Below are 18,177 nucleotides of genomic sequence, written 5' to 3' on the forward strand. Positions count from 1 at the left end.
TATTAGAAAGTACAACATATAAATTTAATGAATTAAGATGTTTTACTTGAGGGATTAACCACATTGTCTGCAGTGTGTTCCCCGAATGCTTCTACGTGGAAATATACTTTCTACTTTCTTTAACAAGTCTTGGGTGATGTGTTATATGAACCACTTGAAGAATCTCTAGAACATGTGATAGGAAATAAAGATTTATTCACAATGAAAACAGTTTCATTTCCCTATTAAAAAACATACTGTTGAAATTACAGTAGCTTTATACCGTATAGCATTGTAAAACTAAATTATTTTCAAGTTGTGTGACTGATGAAAGGAAATAGAGAAATCACAAACTACCACTTCGAAAAATCCATCTAATATCATCGTGTTACTAATACAATTCAAGAACTAGGGTGTTTATTTCACCCTTTTACCAAATGAGTTCTAATATCAGTGAATGGAACCATAGCTGCTTCTTTGCAGAAAAGGCCGAAAAGAAACGTTGTTACAGTCAGAGGCCATGGGGGGCACCCTTCTGCTGAAATAGAATGTCGGAACAGATTTTTTTTTTTTTTTTTCCACAAGAAATGGTGATGTGAGGATATCGCTGTTTGTGGAGAATTTATTCTGAGAGTCTCCAGTTTCTTCTCTCGGTGACCTACCATTCAGATACTGACAACGAGTAATATGTTCTGATGCCAGCATTTATCAGTTTGCCTATATATTATGGGCAAGATGTATGCTTTAAAGAAAAATTAAATATGTGTTCCCTGGAAATCAGGGATCACTGAAAAGAGTGCCCTGGTTCGTTTATATCTACACTTTCCATGTTTGAAGCAGCTTATCCTAAGAAATCATTCTTGTTGTACAAAATTTGGGTATTAAATATTTTAAAAAGCTACACAGTTTCATATTATTAGGAATGTAAATATCGCTAGATTTACTTGGAATTCAGTATCTGAATTATGCTCGGTAAACACTTGTTGCTTGACAGAGTTTGTAGCGGAGAGTTGTTTTTTATGTTGCTAAGAAACGTGCCACGGTACTGGAGGGCATTTTGCCATCTTTTGATTGTTTCTTCCAAGTGATTCTTACATTGCACCTGTACATCTACTAGGGAGATGTCCTTTCTGTTCTCCTGGGTCCTAAGAAAGTGTCTTCTGCTGTGGAAGGTTCACTTTCCTTTACACTCAACATAGATTGAAAAGGATTGATACTGAGAATTTGACAACATCGCTGTTAAAATTTTAAAACTATAAGTTTAATATGAATGTCGCATTAGTCATGGAACTTTGACTGCTAAAATGTAGCTTTCTGATTCTTAATTACCTTCTTTTTTATTGCTGTTGTTGTTAATTGCTCTGAAATTACTGTAGTATCAAGAAACTAAACTGTTTATTTTCTTTTTGAGGCAAAGCAAATATATTTTACTTACTATATTGCTTTATTTCCTTGAGACTTAAAAAGCCTAAAATAAATGTCAAATGAAAATTATAGGCTAAAATTAGGGATTTTCATGAGATAATGTAAGTAAGTATGTATGTTAGTTGATACAATTAAAGAGACCTGAAAGTAAACTGAGGGTTGCTGGGGGTAGGGGATAGGGTGACTGGGTTATGGACATTGGGAAGGGTATGTGTTACGGTGAGTGCTGTGAATTGTGTAAGCGTGATAATTCACAGACCTGTACCCCTTGGGCAAATAATACATTATTTGTTAATAATTTTAAAAAAGAGAGATGAGAATATATGTTGTTTGCTTATGTATAAATGCTTACATGTTGAGGTGTGCACGAATTATACATGCCTGTACATAAATTACATATTTTTTTCCAAAAACTGGCTGGTGAGTGAAAGCTTCCCTAAATTTCACGATACTCCACAAAGTGGTACTGTAACATTGCATGAGCAGAACGGACAGCTCCCCTAGGCTCCCTGTAATCCCATTCCGTGTTCCTGTTAGGTCATCCTAAAGTTGACAATTGAAACATTGCACGAGTAATCATTCATGGAAGGCCATGTGCTCAGGGGAACAAGGGCCCAGTTGGTAACAAGACATATTCGGATTTGAATGCTACATCTTTTTAAATTAAAAAAAAAAAAAATTAATCCTTTAAATGGTTCAAATGTATTTTGGTGTGTTCTTGTGAAATGAGAATCTAAGGTGACTAACTGCCATGGTCACATCAATAAATCATTTCCTTCCTTTCACAATGACCTGTGATACTGAAGTTTCCCTGTGTTTAGCAGGGATCAGAGATAACAGGGAGTACAGTGTCCCCTACATAGTGAATGCTTGAAAATACATGGTGCTATTGTCATCATTTTTGTTACTTGGTGTATTGTTATTCTGTTGTTACTTTTTTAAGTTGAAAGCTGGTTTGCTTGCCTCCAAGCACCATACTATTCAGCAAGGAAGAAGAGGTAAATAGGTTGAAGCCCATCACTGCGTCCTTTCTCAGACTAATGGCACTGTTGGCAACATGGCACTAAACTCTAAAGCTAGCTAACATTCCACAGAGAAATGTCCTTATCTAAACTTTCCATAAACCTGTTGTGACTATTAAATTTGTCTATGTGTATTAATTTTACTAGAACTAGATTGGCATTTTTTCCAGGTCATCAACTGTGTGTGTGTGTGTGTGTGTATGTGTGTGTGTGATAAGATAACTAAAATTTAACTCTGTCAATTTATATATTTTCTAAGCATGAATTAAAATTTATTCCTATATCAACTCAGAAGGATGATGCAGGTAGGTTGCCCAAGGAGATAGTATATAAGGTACTAAGTAGAAAGGGTCTCCTATCATATTCTCCCCACTTATATTTGGCTCATCGAGGAAGAGGGACACGGTGCTTCAAGGAATTACCCTTAAAATAACTTCACTACTGTGACAAAATGTGGCTTTCTGGAGAGCCACACCAGCAGAATTTCTGGGTAGGCAGTGAACACATAGAAACAAGAGAGATCGAAAAGCCTCCAAAATTTAGAGTCAGAAAAACCTGAGCTCCCATTTTGATTTTTCTCTTTTCTAAGTTTTTTATTATATGTGTGAATTGGAACAAGTTGCTTTTGCTTTTTAAGCTTCAGTTTTCCCATTTATAATAAGAGAAATAATAAGTATATTGCAGATTATTAAGGGTTTAAGTGAGATCCCCTGTATGAAGAGCTTTCCGTGTGATACTGTGGATCAAAGTGCTTGGGGAACAAGTAAGCAGTTGATAAACAATATTATTTGGTTGTAGCAGAGCTGATGATGGGGTATGTGGAGGTGGAGGAAGAGGAGGAAGGAAAGGAGAATGAGTGGAAGAAAATTTCTCTTTAGGGTCTAGAGACCAGAAGGCACGGCTGAAGGCAGAGACAGGCTCTGCAAATTCAAGGCAGATCCATTGCTAGGCTGCCTTTAAAAATATGTGCATTAGATATCTGGGCATTTCCTCATACCTAGATAACAACTCATTCAGTCAGAACCTGAGTTTTCAACATTCAGGTAAATACCTGTGAGACCGGGCTACTTAACATTGAACGTGGAAATCAGAGAGACTAGAATCTGTGGCAGTACCTACTTCCGAGGAGCTGGCGGGCTAGCTTTTTCTCCGCTGCTGTCATGCACGCTTGACTGTGAGGAGTGCAAGGTGACTCTTATTATTCCAATGCCTTTGTGATGTACAACAACTATGATTTGCCCTCTTAATGAGACCTGAAGCACCTCACTGTTGCTCAGTAAGACAGGCTTTGGACAGATTGAGAGTGGAGCTTCCAGAAGTAGTTTCTATGTGGGTACTCACCTGAGAATGCTTTTACACTGTTACTGTGACCATGGCTGTGGTTTGGATGTGGATGTCATAATGTTGAGTCTCTCCTGACTCATTTCTGAGAGTAGTGGTGTTGAAATTCCTCTTCTGCAATTGAACTGTTGTGGCAGTCTATCTAGCTGATGGCTATACACTTCAGAAGCCTCCTGCCATATTCTCTTCCACCTTTTTCTCATTCCCATGAGAGCTCCCAGGCCCACAGAGATAAGAGTCTCCTGACTTCTTAACCGAGTTGCAATTGCGGATACACAGAAGCTCCACACTAAATAGGTAGCCATCAGGAAAACCTGATGGGCTTCTTTTGTTTGAAGAGCCTCTTGCCACAAACTGTCAGGCATCCAGTGAATTCAGAACTGGATGAGGCTCTGAAAGTTCACAGGGCAAAGAATATTCATGCTGCACAGCTAGGGAACATTTAGAAATTCAGCCCCATTGGGTACTGTCATAAGAAACATTCTTGAGAGTCGATACTGTCAGCAATTGCCAGGATTTCTGAGTCCATTCAACCTTTGTTATTCGAAACCTGGTTTGTGACCAGCAGCATCCTCTTCCTCTGGAGCTTGTTAGAAATGCAGAATCTCAGGGCCCACAGCAGATCTGCTGAATCACAATGTGGTGTGTAGTCCATGGGCCCTCATATCACTTACATGCACAGTAAACTTTGAGAACCTCTATTAAGTTGAACACGTAGAATGTCAAACAGTCTGTGCACAATCATAATAGGCATGGTCTTTGCTTTAATGGAACCTACAGTATAGTACAAAACAGGCAATTTTACCAGAGTTATAATGGTTATAGGAGAGGAAATAATAAGCTATGGAAAAATGCAAAGGAGCCACTGAATCTGGACTTGATACTGGGATGATCAGAAATGGGGGTAGGGATAATGCTTTTGGTTTCTTTTTTGGTTTTTGGTGGGGGTGGTTGTTGCTGTTTTTTCCGAAGCAAGTGAGGTCAAAGTTCAGACCTTACCAATAAATGTGAAATATTCTGAAGACATATTTGGTAGGCATTTCTTTTTTTTTTTTTTTAAGATTTTATTTATTTATTTGACAGAGATCACAATTAGGCAGAGAGGCAGGCAGAGAGAGAGAGAGAGGAGGAAGCAGGCTCCCTGCTGAGCAGAGAACCCGATGTGGGGCTTGATCCCAGAACCCTGGAATCATGACCCAGGGGCCCCTGGTAGGCATTTCTAAGTGCAGGTAGTCAGTGTGTTCATTCTGCTACTGCGAATGATTCAAATTATGATGAAATGTTACCGGTTTCTGGAAGGGATCTTAATGTGTAAGTGAAAAAAATTTAGAATTACCTGTATTTAAAAGAGATTGAAGTACCCATATTTAAAAGAAATTGAAGTAAAAGATTAAAATCCATTAATAGAGAGTGAATGTATTTGAGACATTGGGTACTTTGAAGCTTGTTGGATTTGTTTTGAACTGTTTTCCAGAACACTTTAATGTTTATGTACAAAACTAATGGATTTCTACAAATATTCTAGAAAAGGACACAATTACAGAATTAACATGAATAAAAATCAATTTATCATCATAGGCTGTACACTTTGCATATACCATGTAAGCATTTTGACTTTTCAGTAAACTATTACATTTTCATGTAGAGTATGTATGTACAGTCTTATACTAACTTTTGCCAGTTGAAATATGGAATTGTAGAAAAGCAAGGAGTATTAGAATTAAAGTTGTATACAATTTTTGTAAAAATTATTTTTATTAACATATAATATATAATTTGCTGCAGGGGCAGGTCTGTGAATTGTCAGGCTTACACACTTCTCAGCACTTACCATAGCACTTACCCTCCCAATGTCCATAATGCAACCACTCTCTCCCTACCCTTCCACCCACCAGCAACCCTCAGTTTATTTGTGAGATTAAGAGTCTCTTACAGTTTCTCTCCCTCCTGATTTCATCCTCTTTCATTTTTTCCTTCCCTTCCCCTCAGACCTCCTGCCCTGCCTCTCAAATTCCTCATATCAGAGAGATATGTCTTTATATCTTCCATATATTATATGGAAGACATATCAGATATGTCATATCAGATAAATGTCTTTCTCTGATTCACTTATTTTGTTCAACACAATACCCTCTACTTCCATCCACGTTGTTGCAACTGGCAAGATTTCATTTCTTTTGATGGCTGCATAGTATTCCATTGTGTATATATACCACATCTTCTTGATCCATTCATCTGTTGATGGACATCTAGGTTCTTTCCATATTTTGGCTATTGTGGATGTTGCTGCTATAAACATTCGGGTGTACATGCCCCTTCGGATCACTACATTTGTATCTTTAGGGTAAATACCCAGTAGTGTGATAGCTGAGTCATATTGTAGCTCTATTTTCAACTTTTTGAGGAAGCTCCGTGCTCTTTTCCAGAGTGGCTACACCAGCTTTCATTCCCACCAACAGTATAGGAGGGTTCTTCTTCCTCTGCATCCTTGCCAACAGCTGTTGTTTCCTGACTTGTCAATTTTAGCCATTCTTGCTGGTGTGAGGTGGTATCTCATTGTGGTTTTGATTTGTATTTCCTTGATGCAGGGTGATGTGGAACACTTTTTCATGTGTCTATTGGCCATCTGGATGTCTTCTTTGCAGAAATGTGTATTAATATCCTCACCCATTTCTTTCTTTCTTTTTCAATTTTTTTTTTTATTTTTTATTTTTTATAAACATATATTTTTATCCCCAGGGGTACAGGTCTGTGAATCACCAGGTTTGCACACTTCACAGCACTCACCAAAGCACATACCCTCCCCAATGTCCATAATCCCACCCCCTTCTCCCAACCCCCCTCCCCCCAGCAACCCTCAGTTTGTTTTGTGAGATTAAGAGTCACTTATGGTTTGTCTCCCTCCCAATTCCATCTTGTTTCATGAAATCTTGCCATTTGCGACAACATGGATGGAACTAGAGCGTATCATGCTTAGTGAAATAAGTCAAGCGGAGAAAGACAACTATCATATGATCTCCCTGATATGAGGAAGTGGTGATGCAACATGGGGGCTTAAGTGGGTAGAAGAAGAATCAATTTTTTTTTAAGATTTTATTTATTTATTTGACAGAGAGAGAGATCACAAGTAGGCAGAGAGGCAGACAGGGAGAGAGGAAGAAGCAGGCTTGCTGCTGAGCAGAGAGCCTGATGTGGGGCTTGATCCCAGGACCCTTAGATCATCACCTGAGCCTAAGGCAGAGGCTTAACCCACTGAGCCACCCAGGTGCCCCCCTCTGCACATTTCTGAATTGGATTACTTGTTCTTTGGGTGTTGAGTTTGATAAGTTCTTTATAGATTTTGGTAACTAGCCCTTTATCTGTGATGTAATTTGCAAATATCTTCTCCAAATTCTGTCAGTTGTCTTTTGCTTTTGTTGACTGTTTCCTTTGCTGTGCAAGAGCTTCTGATCTTGATGAAGTCCCAATAGTTCATTTTTGCCCTTGCTTCCGTTGTCTTTGGGGATGTTTATAGGGAGAAGTTGCTTCAGATGAGGTCGAAGACGTTGCTGCCTGTATTCCCCTCAAGGATTTTGATAGATTCCTGTCTCACATTGAGGTCTTTTATCCATTTTGTGTCTATTTTTGTATGTGGTATAAAGAAATGGTCCAGGTTCATTGTTCTGCATGTGGCTGTCCAATTTTCCCAACACCATTTGTTGAAGAGACTGTCTTTTTTCCATTGGACATTCATTCCTGCTTTGTCGAAGATTAGTTGACCATAGAGTTGAGTGTCTATTTCTGGGCTCTCTACTCTGTTCCATTGATCTGTGTGTCTGTTTTTGTGCCGGTATCATACTGTCTTAATGATGACAGCTTTGTAATAGAGCTTGAAATCTGGAATTGTGATGCCACCAACTTTGGCTTAATTTTCTCATTTCTCTGACTACTTGGGGTCATTTCTGGTTCCATACAAATTTTAGGATTATTTGTTCCATTTCGTTGAAAAAAACATTGATGCTATTTTGATAGGGATCATGTTAAATGTGTAGATTGTTTTAGGTAGCATAGACATTTTCACAATATTTGTTCTTTCAATCCATGAGCATGGAATGCTTTTCCATTTCTTTGTGTCTTCCTCCGTTTCCTTCATGAGTACTTTATAGTTTTCTGAGTACAGATTCTTTGCCTCTTTGGTTAGGTTTATTACTAGGTATCTTATGGTTTTGGATGCAATTGTAAATGGAATCGACTTCTTAATTTCTATTTCTTCTGTCTTGTTGTTGGTGTATAAAAATGCAGGTGATTTCTGTGCATTGGTTTTATATCCTGATACTTTACTGAATTTCTGTATGAGTTTTAGCAGTTTTGGAGTGCAGTCTTTTGGATTTTCCCACATAAAGTATCCTATCATCTGCAAAGAGTGATAGTTTAACTCCTTTGCTAATTCGGATGCCTTTAATTTCTTTTTGTTTTCTGATTGCTGTGGCTAGGACTTCTAGTACTATGTTGAATAGCAGTGGTGATAATGGACCTCCCTGCCATGTTCCTGACCTTAGCTTAAAAGCTCTCTGTTTTTCCCCATTGAGAATGATATTCTTCACATGCTTTTCATAGATGGCTTTGATGATGTTGAGGTATGTGCCCTCTATCCCTACAATGTGAAGAGTTTTGTTGAAGAAAGGATGCTGTACTTTGTCAAATGCTTTTTCAGCATCTATTGAGAGTATTGTATGGTTCTTGTTCTTGCTTTTATTAATATATTGTATCACATTGATTGATTTGTGGATGTTGAACCAACCTTGCAGCTCAGGAAGAAATTCCACTTGGCTGTGGTGAATAATCCTTTTAGTGTACTATTGGATCCTACTGGATAGTATTTGGGTGAGAATTTTCACATCTGTGTTCATCAAGGATATTATTCTGTAATTTTTCTATTTGATGGGATCTTTATCTGGTTTGGGGATCAAGGTAATGCTGGCCTCATAAAATGAGTTTGGAAGTTTTCCTTCCATTTGTATTTTTTGGAATAATTTCAGGAGAATAGGTATTAATTCTTCTTTGAATGTTTGGTAGAATTCCCCTGGGAAGCTGTCTGGCCCTGGGGTCTTTTTTATTTGGAGATTTTTGATGACTGCTTCCATCTCCTTACTGGTCATGGGTCTGTTCAGGTTTTCTGTTTCTTCTTGGTTCAGTTTTGGTAGTTTATAGGTTTCTAGGAATGCATCCATTTCTTCTGTATTGTCAAATATGCTGGTGTATAGTTGCTCATAATATGTTCTTATAATTGTTTGTATTTCTTTAGTTTTGGTCATGTTCTCTCCTCTTTCATTCATAATTTTATTTATTTGGTCCCTTTCTCTTTTTTTTTTTTTTTTTTTTTGATAAGTTTGGCCAGGGCTTATCAATCTTATTAATTCTTTTAAAGAACCAGCTCCTAGATTTGCTGTTGTTTTTTTTTTTTCCTACTGTTCGTTTGGTTTCTATTTTATTGATTTCTGCTCTGATCTTTATGATTTCTCTTCTCCTGCTGGGTTTAGGCTTTCTTTGCTGTTCTTTCTCCAGCTCCTTTAGGTGTAGTGTTAGGTTGTGTACTTGAGAACTTTCTTATTTCTTGAGAAAGGCTTTTATCGCTATATAGTTTCCTCTCAGGGCCGCCTTTGCTGTGTCCCAAAGATTTTGAACAGTTGTTTTTCATTTTCATGAATTTTTTCAATTCTTTAATTTCCTGTTTGATGCATTCATTCTTTAGTAGGATGCTGTTTAGCTTCCATGCATTTAAGTTCTTTCCAACTTTCCTCTTGTAATTGAACTCTAGCTTCAGAGCATTGTGGTCTGAAAATATGCAGGGAATGATCCTAATCTTTTGGTACAAGTTGAGACCTGATCTGTGACCCAGGATGGGATCTATTCTGGAGAATGTTCCATATGCACTAAAGAAGAATGTGTATTCTGTTGCTTTGGCATGGAATGTTCTGAATATATCTGTGATGTCCATATGGTCCAGTGTGTCATTTAAGACCTATATTTCCTTGTTGATCTTTTGCTTGGGTGATCTGTCCATTTCAGTGAGGTGGGTCCCCTACTATTACTGTATAATTATCAATGTGTTTCTTTGATTTTGTTGTTAATTGGTTTATATATTTATCTGCTTCCATGTTATGGGTATAGATATCTAAAATTGTTAGATCTTCTTGTTGGACAGACACTTTGAGTATGATATAGTGTCCTTCCTCCTCTCTTATTATAGTCTTTGACTTAAAATCTAATGTATCTGATATAAGAATTGCCACCTCATCTTTCTTTTGATGTTCATTAGCATGGTAAATTATTTTAAACCTCCTCACTTTCAATCTGGAGGTGTCTTTGGATCTAAAATGACTTTCTTGGGCGCCTGGGTGGCTCAGTGGGTTAAGCTGCTGCCTTCGGCTCAGGTCATGATCTCAGGGTCCTGGGATCGAGTCCCGCATCCGGCTCTCTGCTCAGCAGGGAGCCTGCTTCCTCCTCTCTCTCTGCCTGCCTCTCTGCCTACTTGTGATCTCTCTCTGTCAAATAAATAAATAAAATCTTTAAAAAAAATAAAATAAAATGACTTTCTTGTAGACAACATATCGATGGATCTTGTTTTTGTTTTTTTGGTTTTTTGTTTTTCCATTCTGATACCCTGTGTCCTTTGAATGGGGCATTTAGCCCATTTACATTCAGGGTAACTATTGAAAGATATGAATTTAGTGCCATCATATTGCCTGTAAAGTGACTGTTACTGTAGATTGCCTCTGTTCCTTTCTGGTCTACTACGTTTAGACTTTCTCTTTGCTTTGAGGACCCTGTAAAATATTTTCTGTAGGACTGTTTTGGTGTTTGCAAATTCTTTTAATTTTTGTTAATCCTGGAAGCTTTTTATCTCTCCTTCTATTTTTAATGACAGCCTAGCTGGATATAGTATTCTTGGCTGCATATTTGTCTCATTTAGTCCTCTGAATATATCATGCCAGTTCTTTCTGGCCTGCCAGGTCTCTGTGGTTAAGTCTGCTGCCAATCTAATATTTCTTCCATTTTATGTTAGAGACTTCTTATCCTGAGCTGCTTTCAGGATTTTCTCTTTGTCACTAAGACTTGTAAGTTTTACTATTAGATGATGGGGTTGGACCTCTTTTTATTGATTTTGAGGACAATTCTCTATGCTTCCTGGATTTTGATGCTTGTTTCCTTGGCCATATTAGGGAAATTCTCTACTATAATTATCAATGTGTTTCTTTGATATATACATTCTGCCCCCCTCTCTCTTTCTTCTTCTTCTGGAATCCCAATTATTCTAATATTGTTTCATCTTATGATATCATTTATCTCTCAAATTCTCCCCTTGTGGCCCAGTAGTTGTTTTTCTTTCTTTTGCTCAGCTTCTTTATTCTCCATCATTTGTGCTTCTATATCACTAATTCTCTCTTCTGCCTTATTTGTCCTAGCAGTAAGAGCCTCATTTTTTATTGCATCTCATTAATAGCTTTTTTTGATTTTAGCTTGGTTGGATTTTAGTTCTTTTATTTCTCCAGAAAGGGCTTTTATTTCTCCAGACAGTATTTCTCTAATATGTTCCATGTCTTTTTTGATCCCAGCTACCCCCTTGAGAATCATCATTCTGGACTCTAGTTCTGACATAGTACATATGTCCATATTGATTAGGTCTCTAGCCATTGGTTCTGACTCTTGTTCTGTTTTTTTTGGGTTGTGTTTTTCTGCCTTATTATTTTATTCAGAGAAGAATATATGAAAAAGGGAATAAAATACTGAAATGGTGGGAAAGATCCCAGAAAAATATATGGTAACCAAATCAAAAGATACACTAAACCAGGAGGAGAAGAAAGAGGGGAAAAAGAAAAATACAAAATAAAAAATTATATGTGTGTGTGTGTGTAGAGACACACACACACACACACATATGTATTAGGCTGTTGAGTAGAATAGAGCCACCCACTTGATTTTGGGTGTATTCTGGTCTCTTAGAAGAAACTAACTTCCAAAATTTTAAAGAAAGAAAAATTTATATGTATATATATATAAAGAAGGGTAAACACAATGAAGGGATGGAATATGATTGTGAAGATGATAATTAAACAAAGATTCTAAAAAAGGAATCAATAAGATAAGTTGGTTGGAAAAAGAAGAAAAAAAGAAGGGATAAAATAGAACTATAAAAATGAATATTTTATTTTATTTTATTTTATTTTTTTTTTTTAAAGATTTTATTTATTTATTTGACAGAGAGAAATCACAAGTAGATGGAGAGGCAGGTAGAGAGAGAGGAAGGGAAGCAGGCTCCCTGCTGAGCAGAGAGCCCGATGCGGGACTCGATCCCAGGACCCTGAGATCATGACCTGAGCCGAAGGCAGCGGCTTAACCCACTGAGCCACCCAGGCGCCCCTAAAAATGAATATTTTAAAAGGATCTTATTTTTTTTTTAAAAGGTATTATTAAAATAGTTTTAAAAATTAAAAGAGGAGGGGTGCCTAGGTGGCTCAGTGGGTTAAAGCCTCTGCCTTCGGCCCAGGTCATGATCCCAGGGTCCTGGGATCGAGCCCCACATCAGGCTCTCTGCTCAGCAGGGAGCCTGCTTCCTCCTCTCTCTTTGCCTGCCTCTCTGCCTACTTGTGATCTCTGTCTGTCAAATAAATAAATAAAATCTTAAAAAAAAATTGAAAGAGGAAAGAAGAAAAGTTTTAAAAAATAGAATAAGAAAAAAATAAAATTATTTAACTTTGCAAGACTGAAGGATCATGGGGAAAAGGCCATGAATTCTATTCATTGCTTTCCCCTAGCTCTAGAGTTCCACAGTTCTTGTCTATCAGTCAACTTGGTCTTGGCTGCATGTTCTTGCTGATCTTCTCGGGGAGGGGCCTGTTGCAGTGATTCTCAAGTGTCTTTTCCTGTGGCGGAATTGCACCACCCTTTCCAGGGGCCAGGCTAAGTTATCTGTTCTGGTTTTCTCTCAGAGCTTTTCTCCCCTGAACTTTTTCATTAAAGCTCTGGAGGACAGGAATGAAGATGGCGTCTTCCTAATCTCTGGCCCAGAGGAGCTGAGAGCTGGGGGACCCACTCCTCTTTGCACCCTCAGAGTAAAGCAATCAGTTCCTCCCATCTCCCTGGTCTCTGGCTGTGCTCTGTGCTCACCCCGCCTGTGACCAAGCGTTTCTCTCTGTGGCGCACAGCTACATTTAGATTCTCCAAATCCAGCAGATTCCTTTCACACGCTCCTGTGCTGGTCCTCCCTGATGAGGATGAAGAGGATCTCTCTGCATTTTCCACTTGTGGGATCCCTACTTGAAGAGCAGAGGTCCAAGTGTGCCTTGGATAATGGTTTAACACTGAGTTGAGATCTCACTCTTTGGCTCCATCTTTGTAGCTGGCTTCCCTGCTCTGATACCTGGTAACTCTGCCACACTCAGACATCCCCGGTCTTTCTGTGACCCCACAGGTCCTGAGACAAGACTGTCCCCACTAGGGCCCCACCCTTGCTTAGCCTCTGGAGCAACATCCCTCAGTGGAGCAGACTTGTCAAAGTTCTGATTTTGTGCTCCATTGCTCCACTGCTTGTCCCGAGCCGGCCCCTCCCCCCGCGGATTATCTTCCCATTGCTTCAGATTCACTTTTCCGCCTGTCCTACCTTTCAAACCGCGAGAAAGTGGTCGATTTTCTGTACCTAGGATTGCTGCTCTTCTTCTCTTCTATCTCTTGTTGAGTTTGTAGGTGTCAGATTGGACTGATTACTATCTAGCCTATCTCCTGAAACCTAATGATATTTCATTGGGTACTCCTCCACCATCATCTATAATCTCTAGTATACCAGTTTTTAAAACAAATATTAAGGAGGGCTCTTGGGATGAGCATTGGGTGTTGTATTTAAGTGATAAATCACTAAATCCTACACCTGAAACTAATATTTTACTGTATGTTAACTACTGGAATTTAAATAAAAATTTGGCAGAATAAATTATTGAATATAAAATGCATTTGTCCATTCTTGTTAACATAAAGTTCACAAATCTTATGTCATTTTAGGCTCACTTAGTTTAAAAAAGTTTAACTCACACAAATATTCAACTAATAATTTAACCTCTTTGTGTGTCTCTAATTTCTTTATTTTCTCTTTTTGTGTATTAATTTCCTTTCCTTTTTTTTTTTTTAAATATTTTATTTATTTATTTGACAGACAGAGATCACAAGTAGGCAGAGAGGCAGGCAGAGAGAGAGGAAGGGAAGCCGGCTCCCTGCTGAGCAGAGAGCCCAATGTGGGGCTTGAGCCCAATGTGGGGCTCGATTCCAGGATCCTGGGATCATGACCTGAGACAAAGGCAGAGGCTTTAACCCACTGAGCCACCCAGGAGCCCCTTAATTTCCTTTTCTGAAAAATTGTTAAGAGTAGTACTTGGTACTGATTGGTTTGATTACCTATAATTTTTCATGCATTTTGAAGAAAACATTTAAAAATAATAACATTGTAGTATATCGTTGTGAATATTTAATGAAATTAAATTGGCTCTAATTCCTGAATATTATGGAGAGGATATTATTTATAAAATATTTCCATTGAACATTTCATCAAAAATAGCTCTGCAGGCACCTGGGTGGCCCAGTGGGTTAAAGCCTTTGCCTTCAGCTCAGGTCATGATCCTAGGGTTCTGGGATCGAACCCCACATCAGGCTCTCTGCTCTGCGGGGAGCCTGCTTCCTCCTCTCTCTCTCTCTCTCTCTCTCTCTTTCTCTGGCTGCCTCTCTGCCTACTTGTGACCTCTGTGAAATAAATAAATGAAATCTTAAAAAAAAATAGCTCTGCATCTATTTACCAATATCTATTCTGTAAACAGTGCTAAATGACGCCTCTGTTACCTAGATATCTAATTTTGTCATTGATCATTTCATGTTTCCAAAAAAAAAAAAAAAAGATGAAAGAAGGAGGCATTTACAACAGATGAAGTTTAAGGTAAATGACCAGAATTCTATTGCTCCCCAATGCGAATTAACATTTATACTGAGGTCTTTAAACTCCAAGCTCAGTTCTTTCTATTCTATCCCATGTTATAAAATCCCTCTTTGATTTAGTTTTTTATACTTAAAAATGAGACTTGTAATCAGGCATCAATCAGTGTTAGAACCAAAGAGTCATAGAACAGTTCATACCATAATGAGATTTCTGAGCAAAAAGTAAGTAAACACATGCATTATAAAGTTCTTGTAGAAAAAGGCCTTATTTCCATAGCCCCACAAAAGTAGCTTGAATTTTCACTAGTATTTCAAGTTTGTTCAGATCACTTCAGGAGGCTACAGGTATGCTGGTTAAGAGCACCAGCTCTAACTTGTGTTCAAATCCAGGCTGGGTGACCTTGAACAAGTTCTGCAGTTTTTCTTTCCTTCGTTTTTTATTTCTAAAATAGGGATAAAATATCAATACCTACCTTGTAGGGTTGTTATATGGATTTGTATAATATATATATAATATATATATTATATGATGCATATATAATATAAATATATCTAGATATAAATGTATATTTTATATAAATACATAACATATATATAATATGTACAACAACATATATGTATTATATCTGACCCATATTAGCCTAAATTTCAATTTTTTTATAAAAATCAAAGTTAACAATATTAACTAAGAGCTAAGTCCTAATTCATAAGCACATTCAATCAGATAACAAGAAGGTAGTTTCTATATAAGGTCAAATAATTTCTTAACATTTATTTTATTTTTTTTATCTTAATTATTTTACAACATATTTTATATGACTATGCAGAATCAATTTATTGCTCTGAGGTACAGCAGTATTTGGAAAAAATATAAAGAATTGTTTAAAGGAAGGATAACATTTTGTCTTTAGATATCTCTGACTATCTATCTAATATTTATGATATCTATGATCCAAGTTCATCTAGGTAAGAGTAATTTTAGGAAGGAAAAAGCAAAAGTTGTTTTCCAAAATCAGTGGCTCTCAGGTCCTGAATTTTTGATGTACAATATGAAAACAGCCATATCACCAACGTGACTGATGCCATGGAGCAGGCTGTGTTCAGCTCACAGGAGAGATCCTTAACTGTGTCTGTGGTTAGAAGTACTCAGGGGTATGATACACATGATCAAATATCATTAACCTGTTCTTTATTATTTTGTTTTCACATCCAGATTCCTCCAAAGGACCTCAGCCATCTTCAGGTGTAAATGGTAACATGCAACCCCCTGGCACAGCGGGGCAGCCCCCCGCGTCTGCCATCCCTTCTCCGAGCTCCAGCAAGCCCTGGCGCAGCAAGTCCATGAATGTCAAGCACAGTGCCACCTCCACCATGCTGACCGTGAAGCAGTCCAGCCCAGCCACCTCCCCCACACCACCGGCAGACAGACTGAAGCCCCCTGTATCAGAAGGGGTCAAAACAGCCTCCTCGGGCCAGAAATCCATGCTTGAAAAATTCAAGCTGGTCAATTCCCGGACTGCTTTACGTCCCCCTCAGCCTCCCAGTTCAGGGCCCAGTGATGGGGGGAAGGATGACGATGCCTTTTCTGAATCTGGTGAGACGGAAGGTTTTAACAGTGGTCTGAATAGCGGTGGCTCAACCAACAGCAGCCCCAAAGTGTCCCCTAAATTAGCCCCTCCAAAAGCTGGAAGCAAACATCTCAGCAATAAAAAGTCTTTGCTACAGCCAAAGGAAAAAGAAGAAAAGAACAGGGACAAAAATAAAGTTTGCACTGAAAAACTGGTCAAGGATGAGAAGGATCAGGTGACAGAGACAGCTCCGAAAAAGACTTCCAAAATTGCAAGCTTGATCCCAAAGGGTAGCAAGACGGCAGCAGCCAAGAAAGAAAGCTTAATCCCTTCTTCCAGTGGCATTCCAAAACCGGGCTCGAAGGTGCCCACAGCAAAGCAGACCGTTTCACCTGGCAGTGCAGTGAGCAAAGAGTCAGAAAAATTCAGGACTACCAAGGGAAGCCCTTCCCAGTCCTTACCCAAGACCATGACCACTGAGAAAGCAAGCACATCCAATTGCCCTGCTCCTTTGGAAGGAAGGGAAGTCAGTCAAGCCCCTCCCACTGGCTTCTGTGCTGCACTGGTGGCACAAGGTGGTGGGCAGACCACGGGGAACGGTGCTGTCCAACTCCCTCAGCAGCAGCAACACAACCACCCCAACACCGCCACGGTGGCTCCGTTCATTTACAGGTAAGATGGCCGCTGTGCGTCCACGGTTGTGAACTCCTACAGCTCTTCCTACTCCGCGCATCATAATGAAGGTTACTAGAGCTGTGTTTTACTTTATCATTTTGGAACACTTTGGTCTGAAGATAAAGGGCTAGGATTTAATGTTTTAAGAAAAAAAATCTAGTATGCTCTAGTCCTATTCTTCCTCCTCTTCCTATCTTCTGTCCTCTCCTTCCTTCTTTGTAGGCCTTCCTCTTGAGGCCTTCAGAAGTTAGCTTACTTGTTCTCAGAGAAGAAGGAAAATCCAGATGCCATGATTCTCTCCTGTGTCTATTACCATTATGACTTCTACTGCTACTTTTATTATTAGTATTTTAAAGTAATTCTCAGTTTTATAGAGTTCACAGATATTTTTGTTTTCACCCTTGAGAGAAAATATGTCATGATGGTTAAAGGGGCAGGCTCTGGAATCAGACACCTGTGGATTAAAGGTCCTGCCCTGGTACTTACCAGCTGTGTGACTTTGAACAAGTTACTTAATATCTCTTAATCCCATTTTCTACAGTTGTCAAATAGGAGTAACAGTACCTACCTAAAAAGCTGAGAAGAATAACAGTGTCATGCATATGTTTATTATATATTCTGGTACACTGTGTTTGTTAAATGTTGTTTTTAAGGCATTGCTCTTCCAGCTTAAAATTTATATTACTTTCCTATAGCTAATCATAAGTTCCTAGCCCCAAATAATCATCTACATAATTCTTATAATAGTGCTTAATTTATTAGTTTTTGCATTATAATTCTTTATTTTATAAGATTTAAGATATGTCAATATATGCTATATTTTAAAATACTCATTCTACTCATAAAAATAGCACATTTTGTCTATTGTGTGGTTTGTTTTCATTGATTAGAAACATGTCAGTTGCTGCTTTATCTCCATTTTTATTCACTGCCTTTTCAGTGAGGAAATGCGTAGGGAGGAATAACATCTGACCTTTCCGCAGGTTGGAAGTTCGACAACAGGAAAGAAATTTTCTGAATAGGAAGTAGGACCTGCTATAATTAAATAAGCATCAATATTATATAGCTTAAAAGCATATTAAATTTGTTAAATGTATGGGTTTTTTAAGTAAAGAAAATAATTATAAGGATTTGTTTTCCTTCAATGAAAAATGTAGGTGCTTTTCTGGTGCTTCATGTACTCAGCAAAGCAAGTTTCTAATTATTGCATT

General features: G+C 38.2%; 1 protein-coding gene across 4 annotated transcripts in view; it reads left to right on the top strand.

Moving 5' to 3' along the window:
• The window catches only part of NAV3 (neuron navigator 3), an 853,944-nt gene that overhangs the window by 631,454 nt on the left and 204,313 nt on the right, over positions 1–18,177 (top strand). For all 4 annotated transcript variants that reach the window (XM_059186398.1, XM_059186399.1, XM_059186402.1 and 1 more), the window contains one exon: positions 15,937–16,963. In XM_059186398.1, the coding sequence (XP_059042381.1) occupies positions 15,937–16,963 (1,027 nt within the window). The remainder of the gene's footprint in view (positions 1–15,936; positions 16,964–18,177) is intronic.

This window comes from Mustela lutreola, chromosome 8, assembly GCF_030435805.1.
Source record: "Mustela lutreola isolate mMusLut2 chromosome 8, mMusLut2.pri, whole genome shotgun sequence".
NCBI lineage: Eukaryota > Metazoa > Chordata > Mammalia > Carnivora > Mustelidae > Mustela > Mustela lutreola.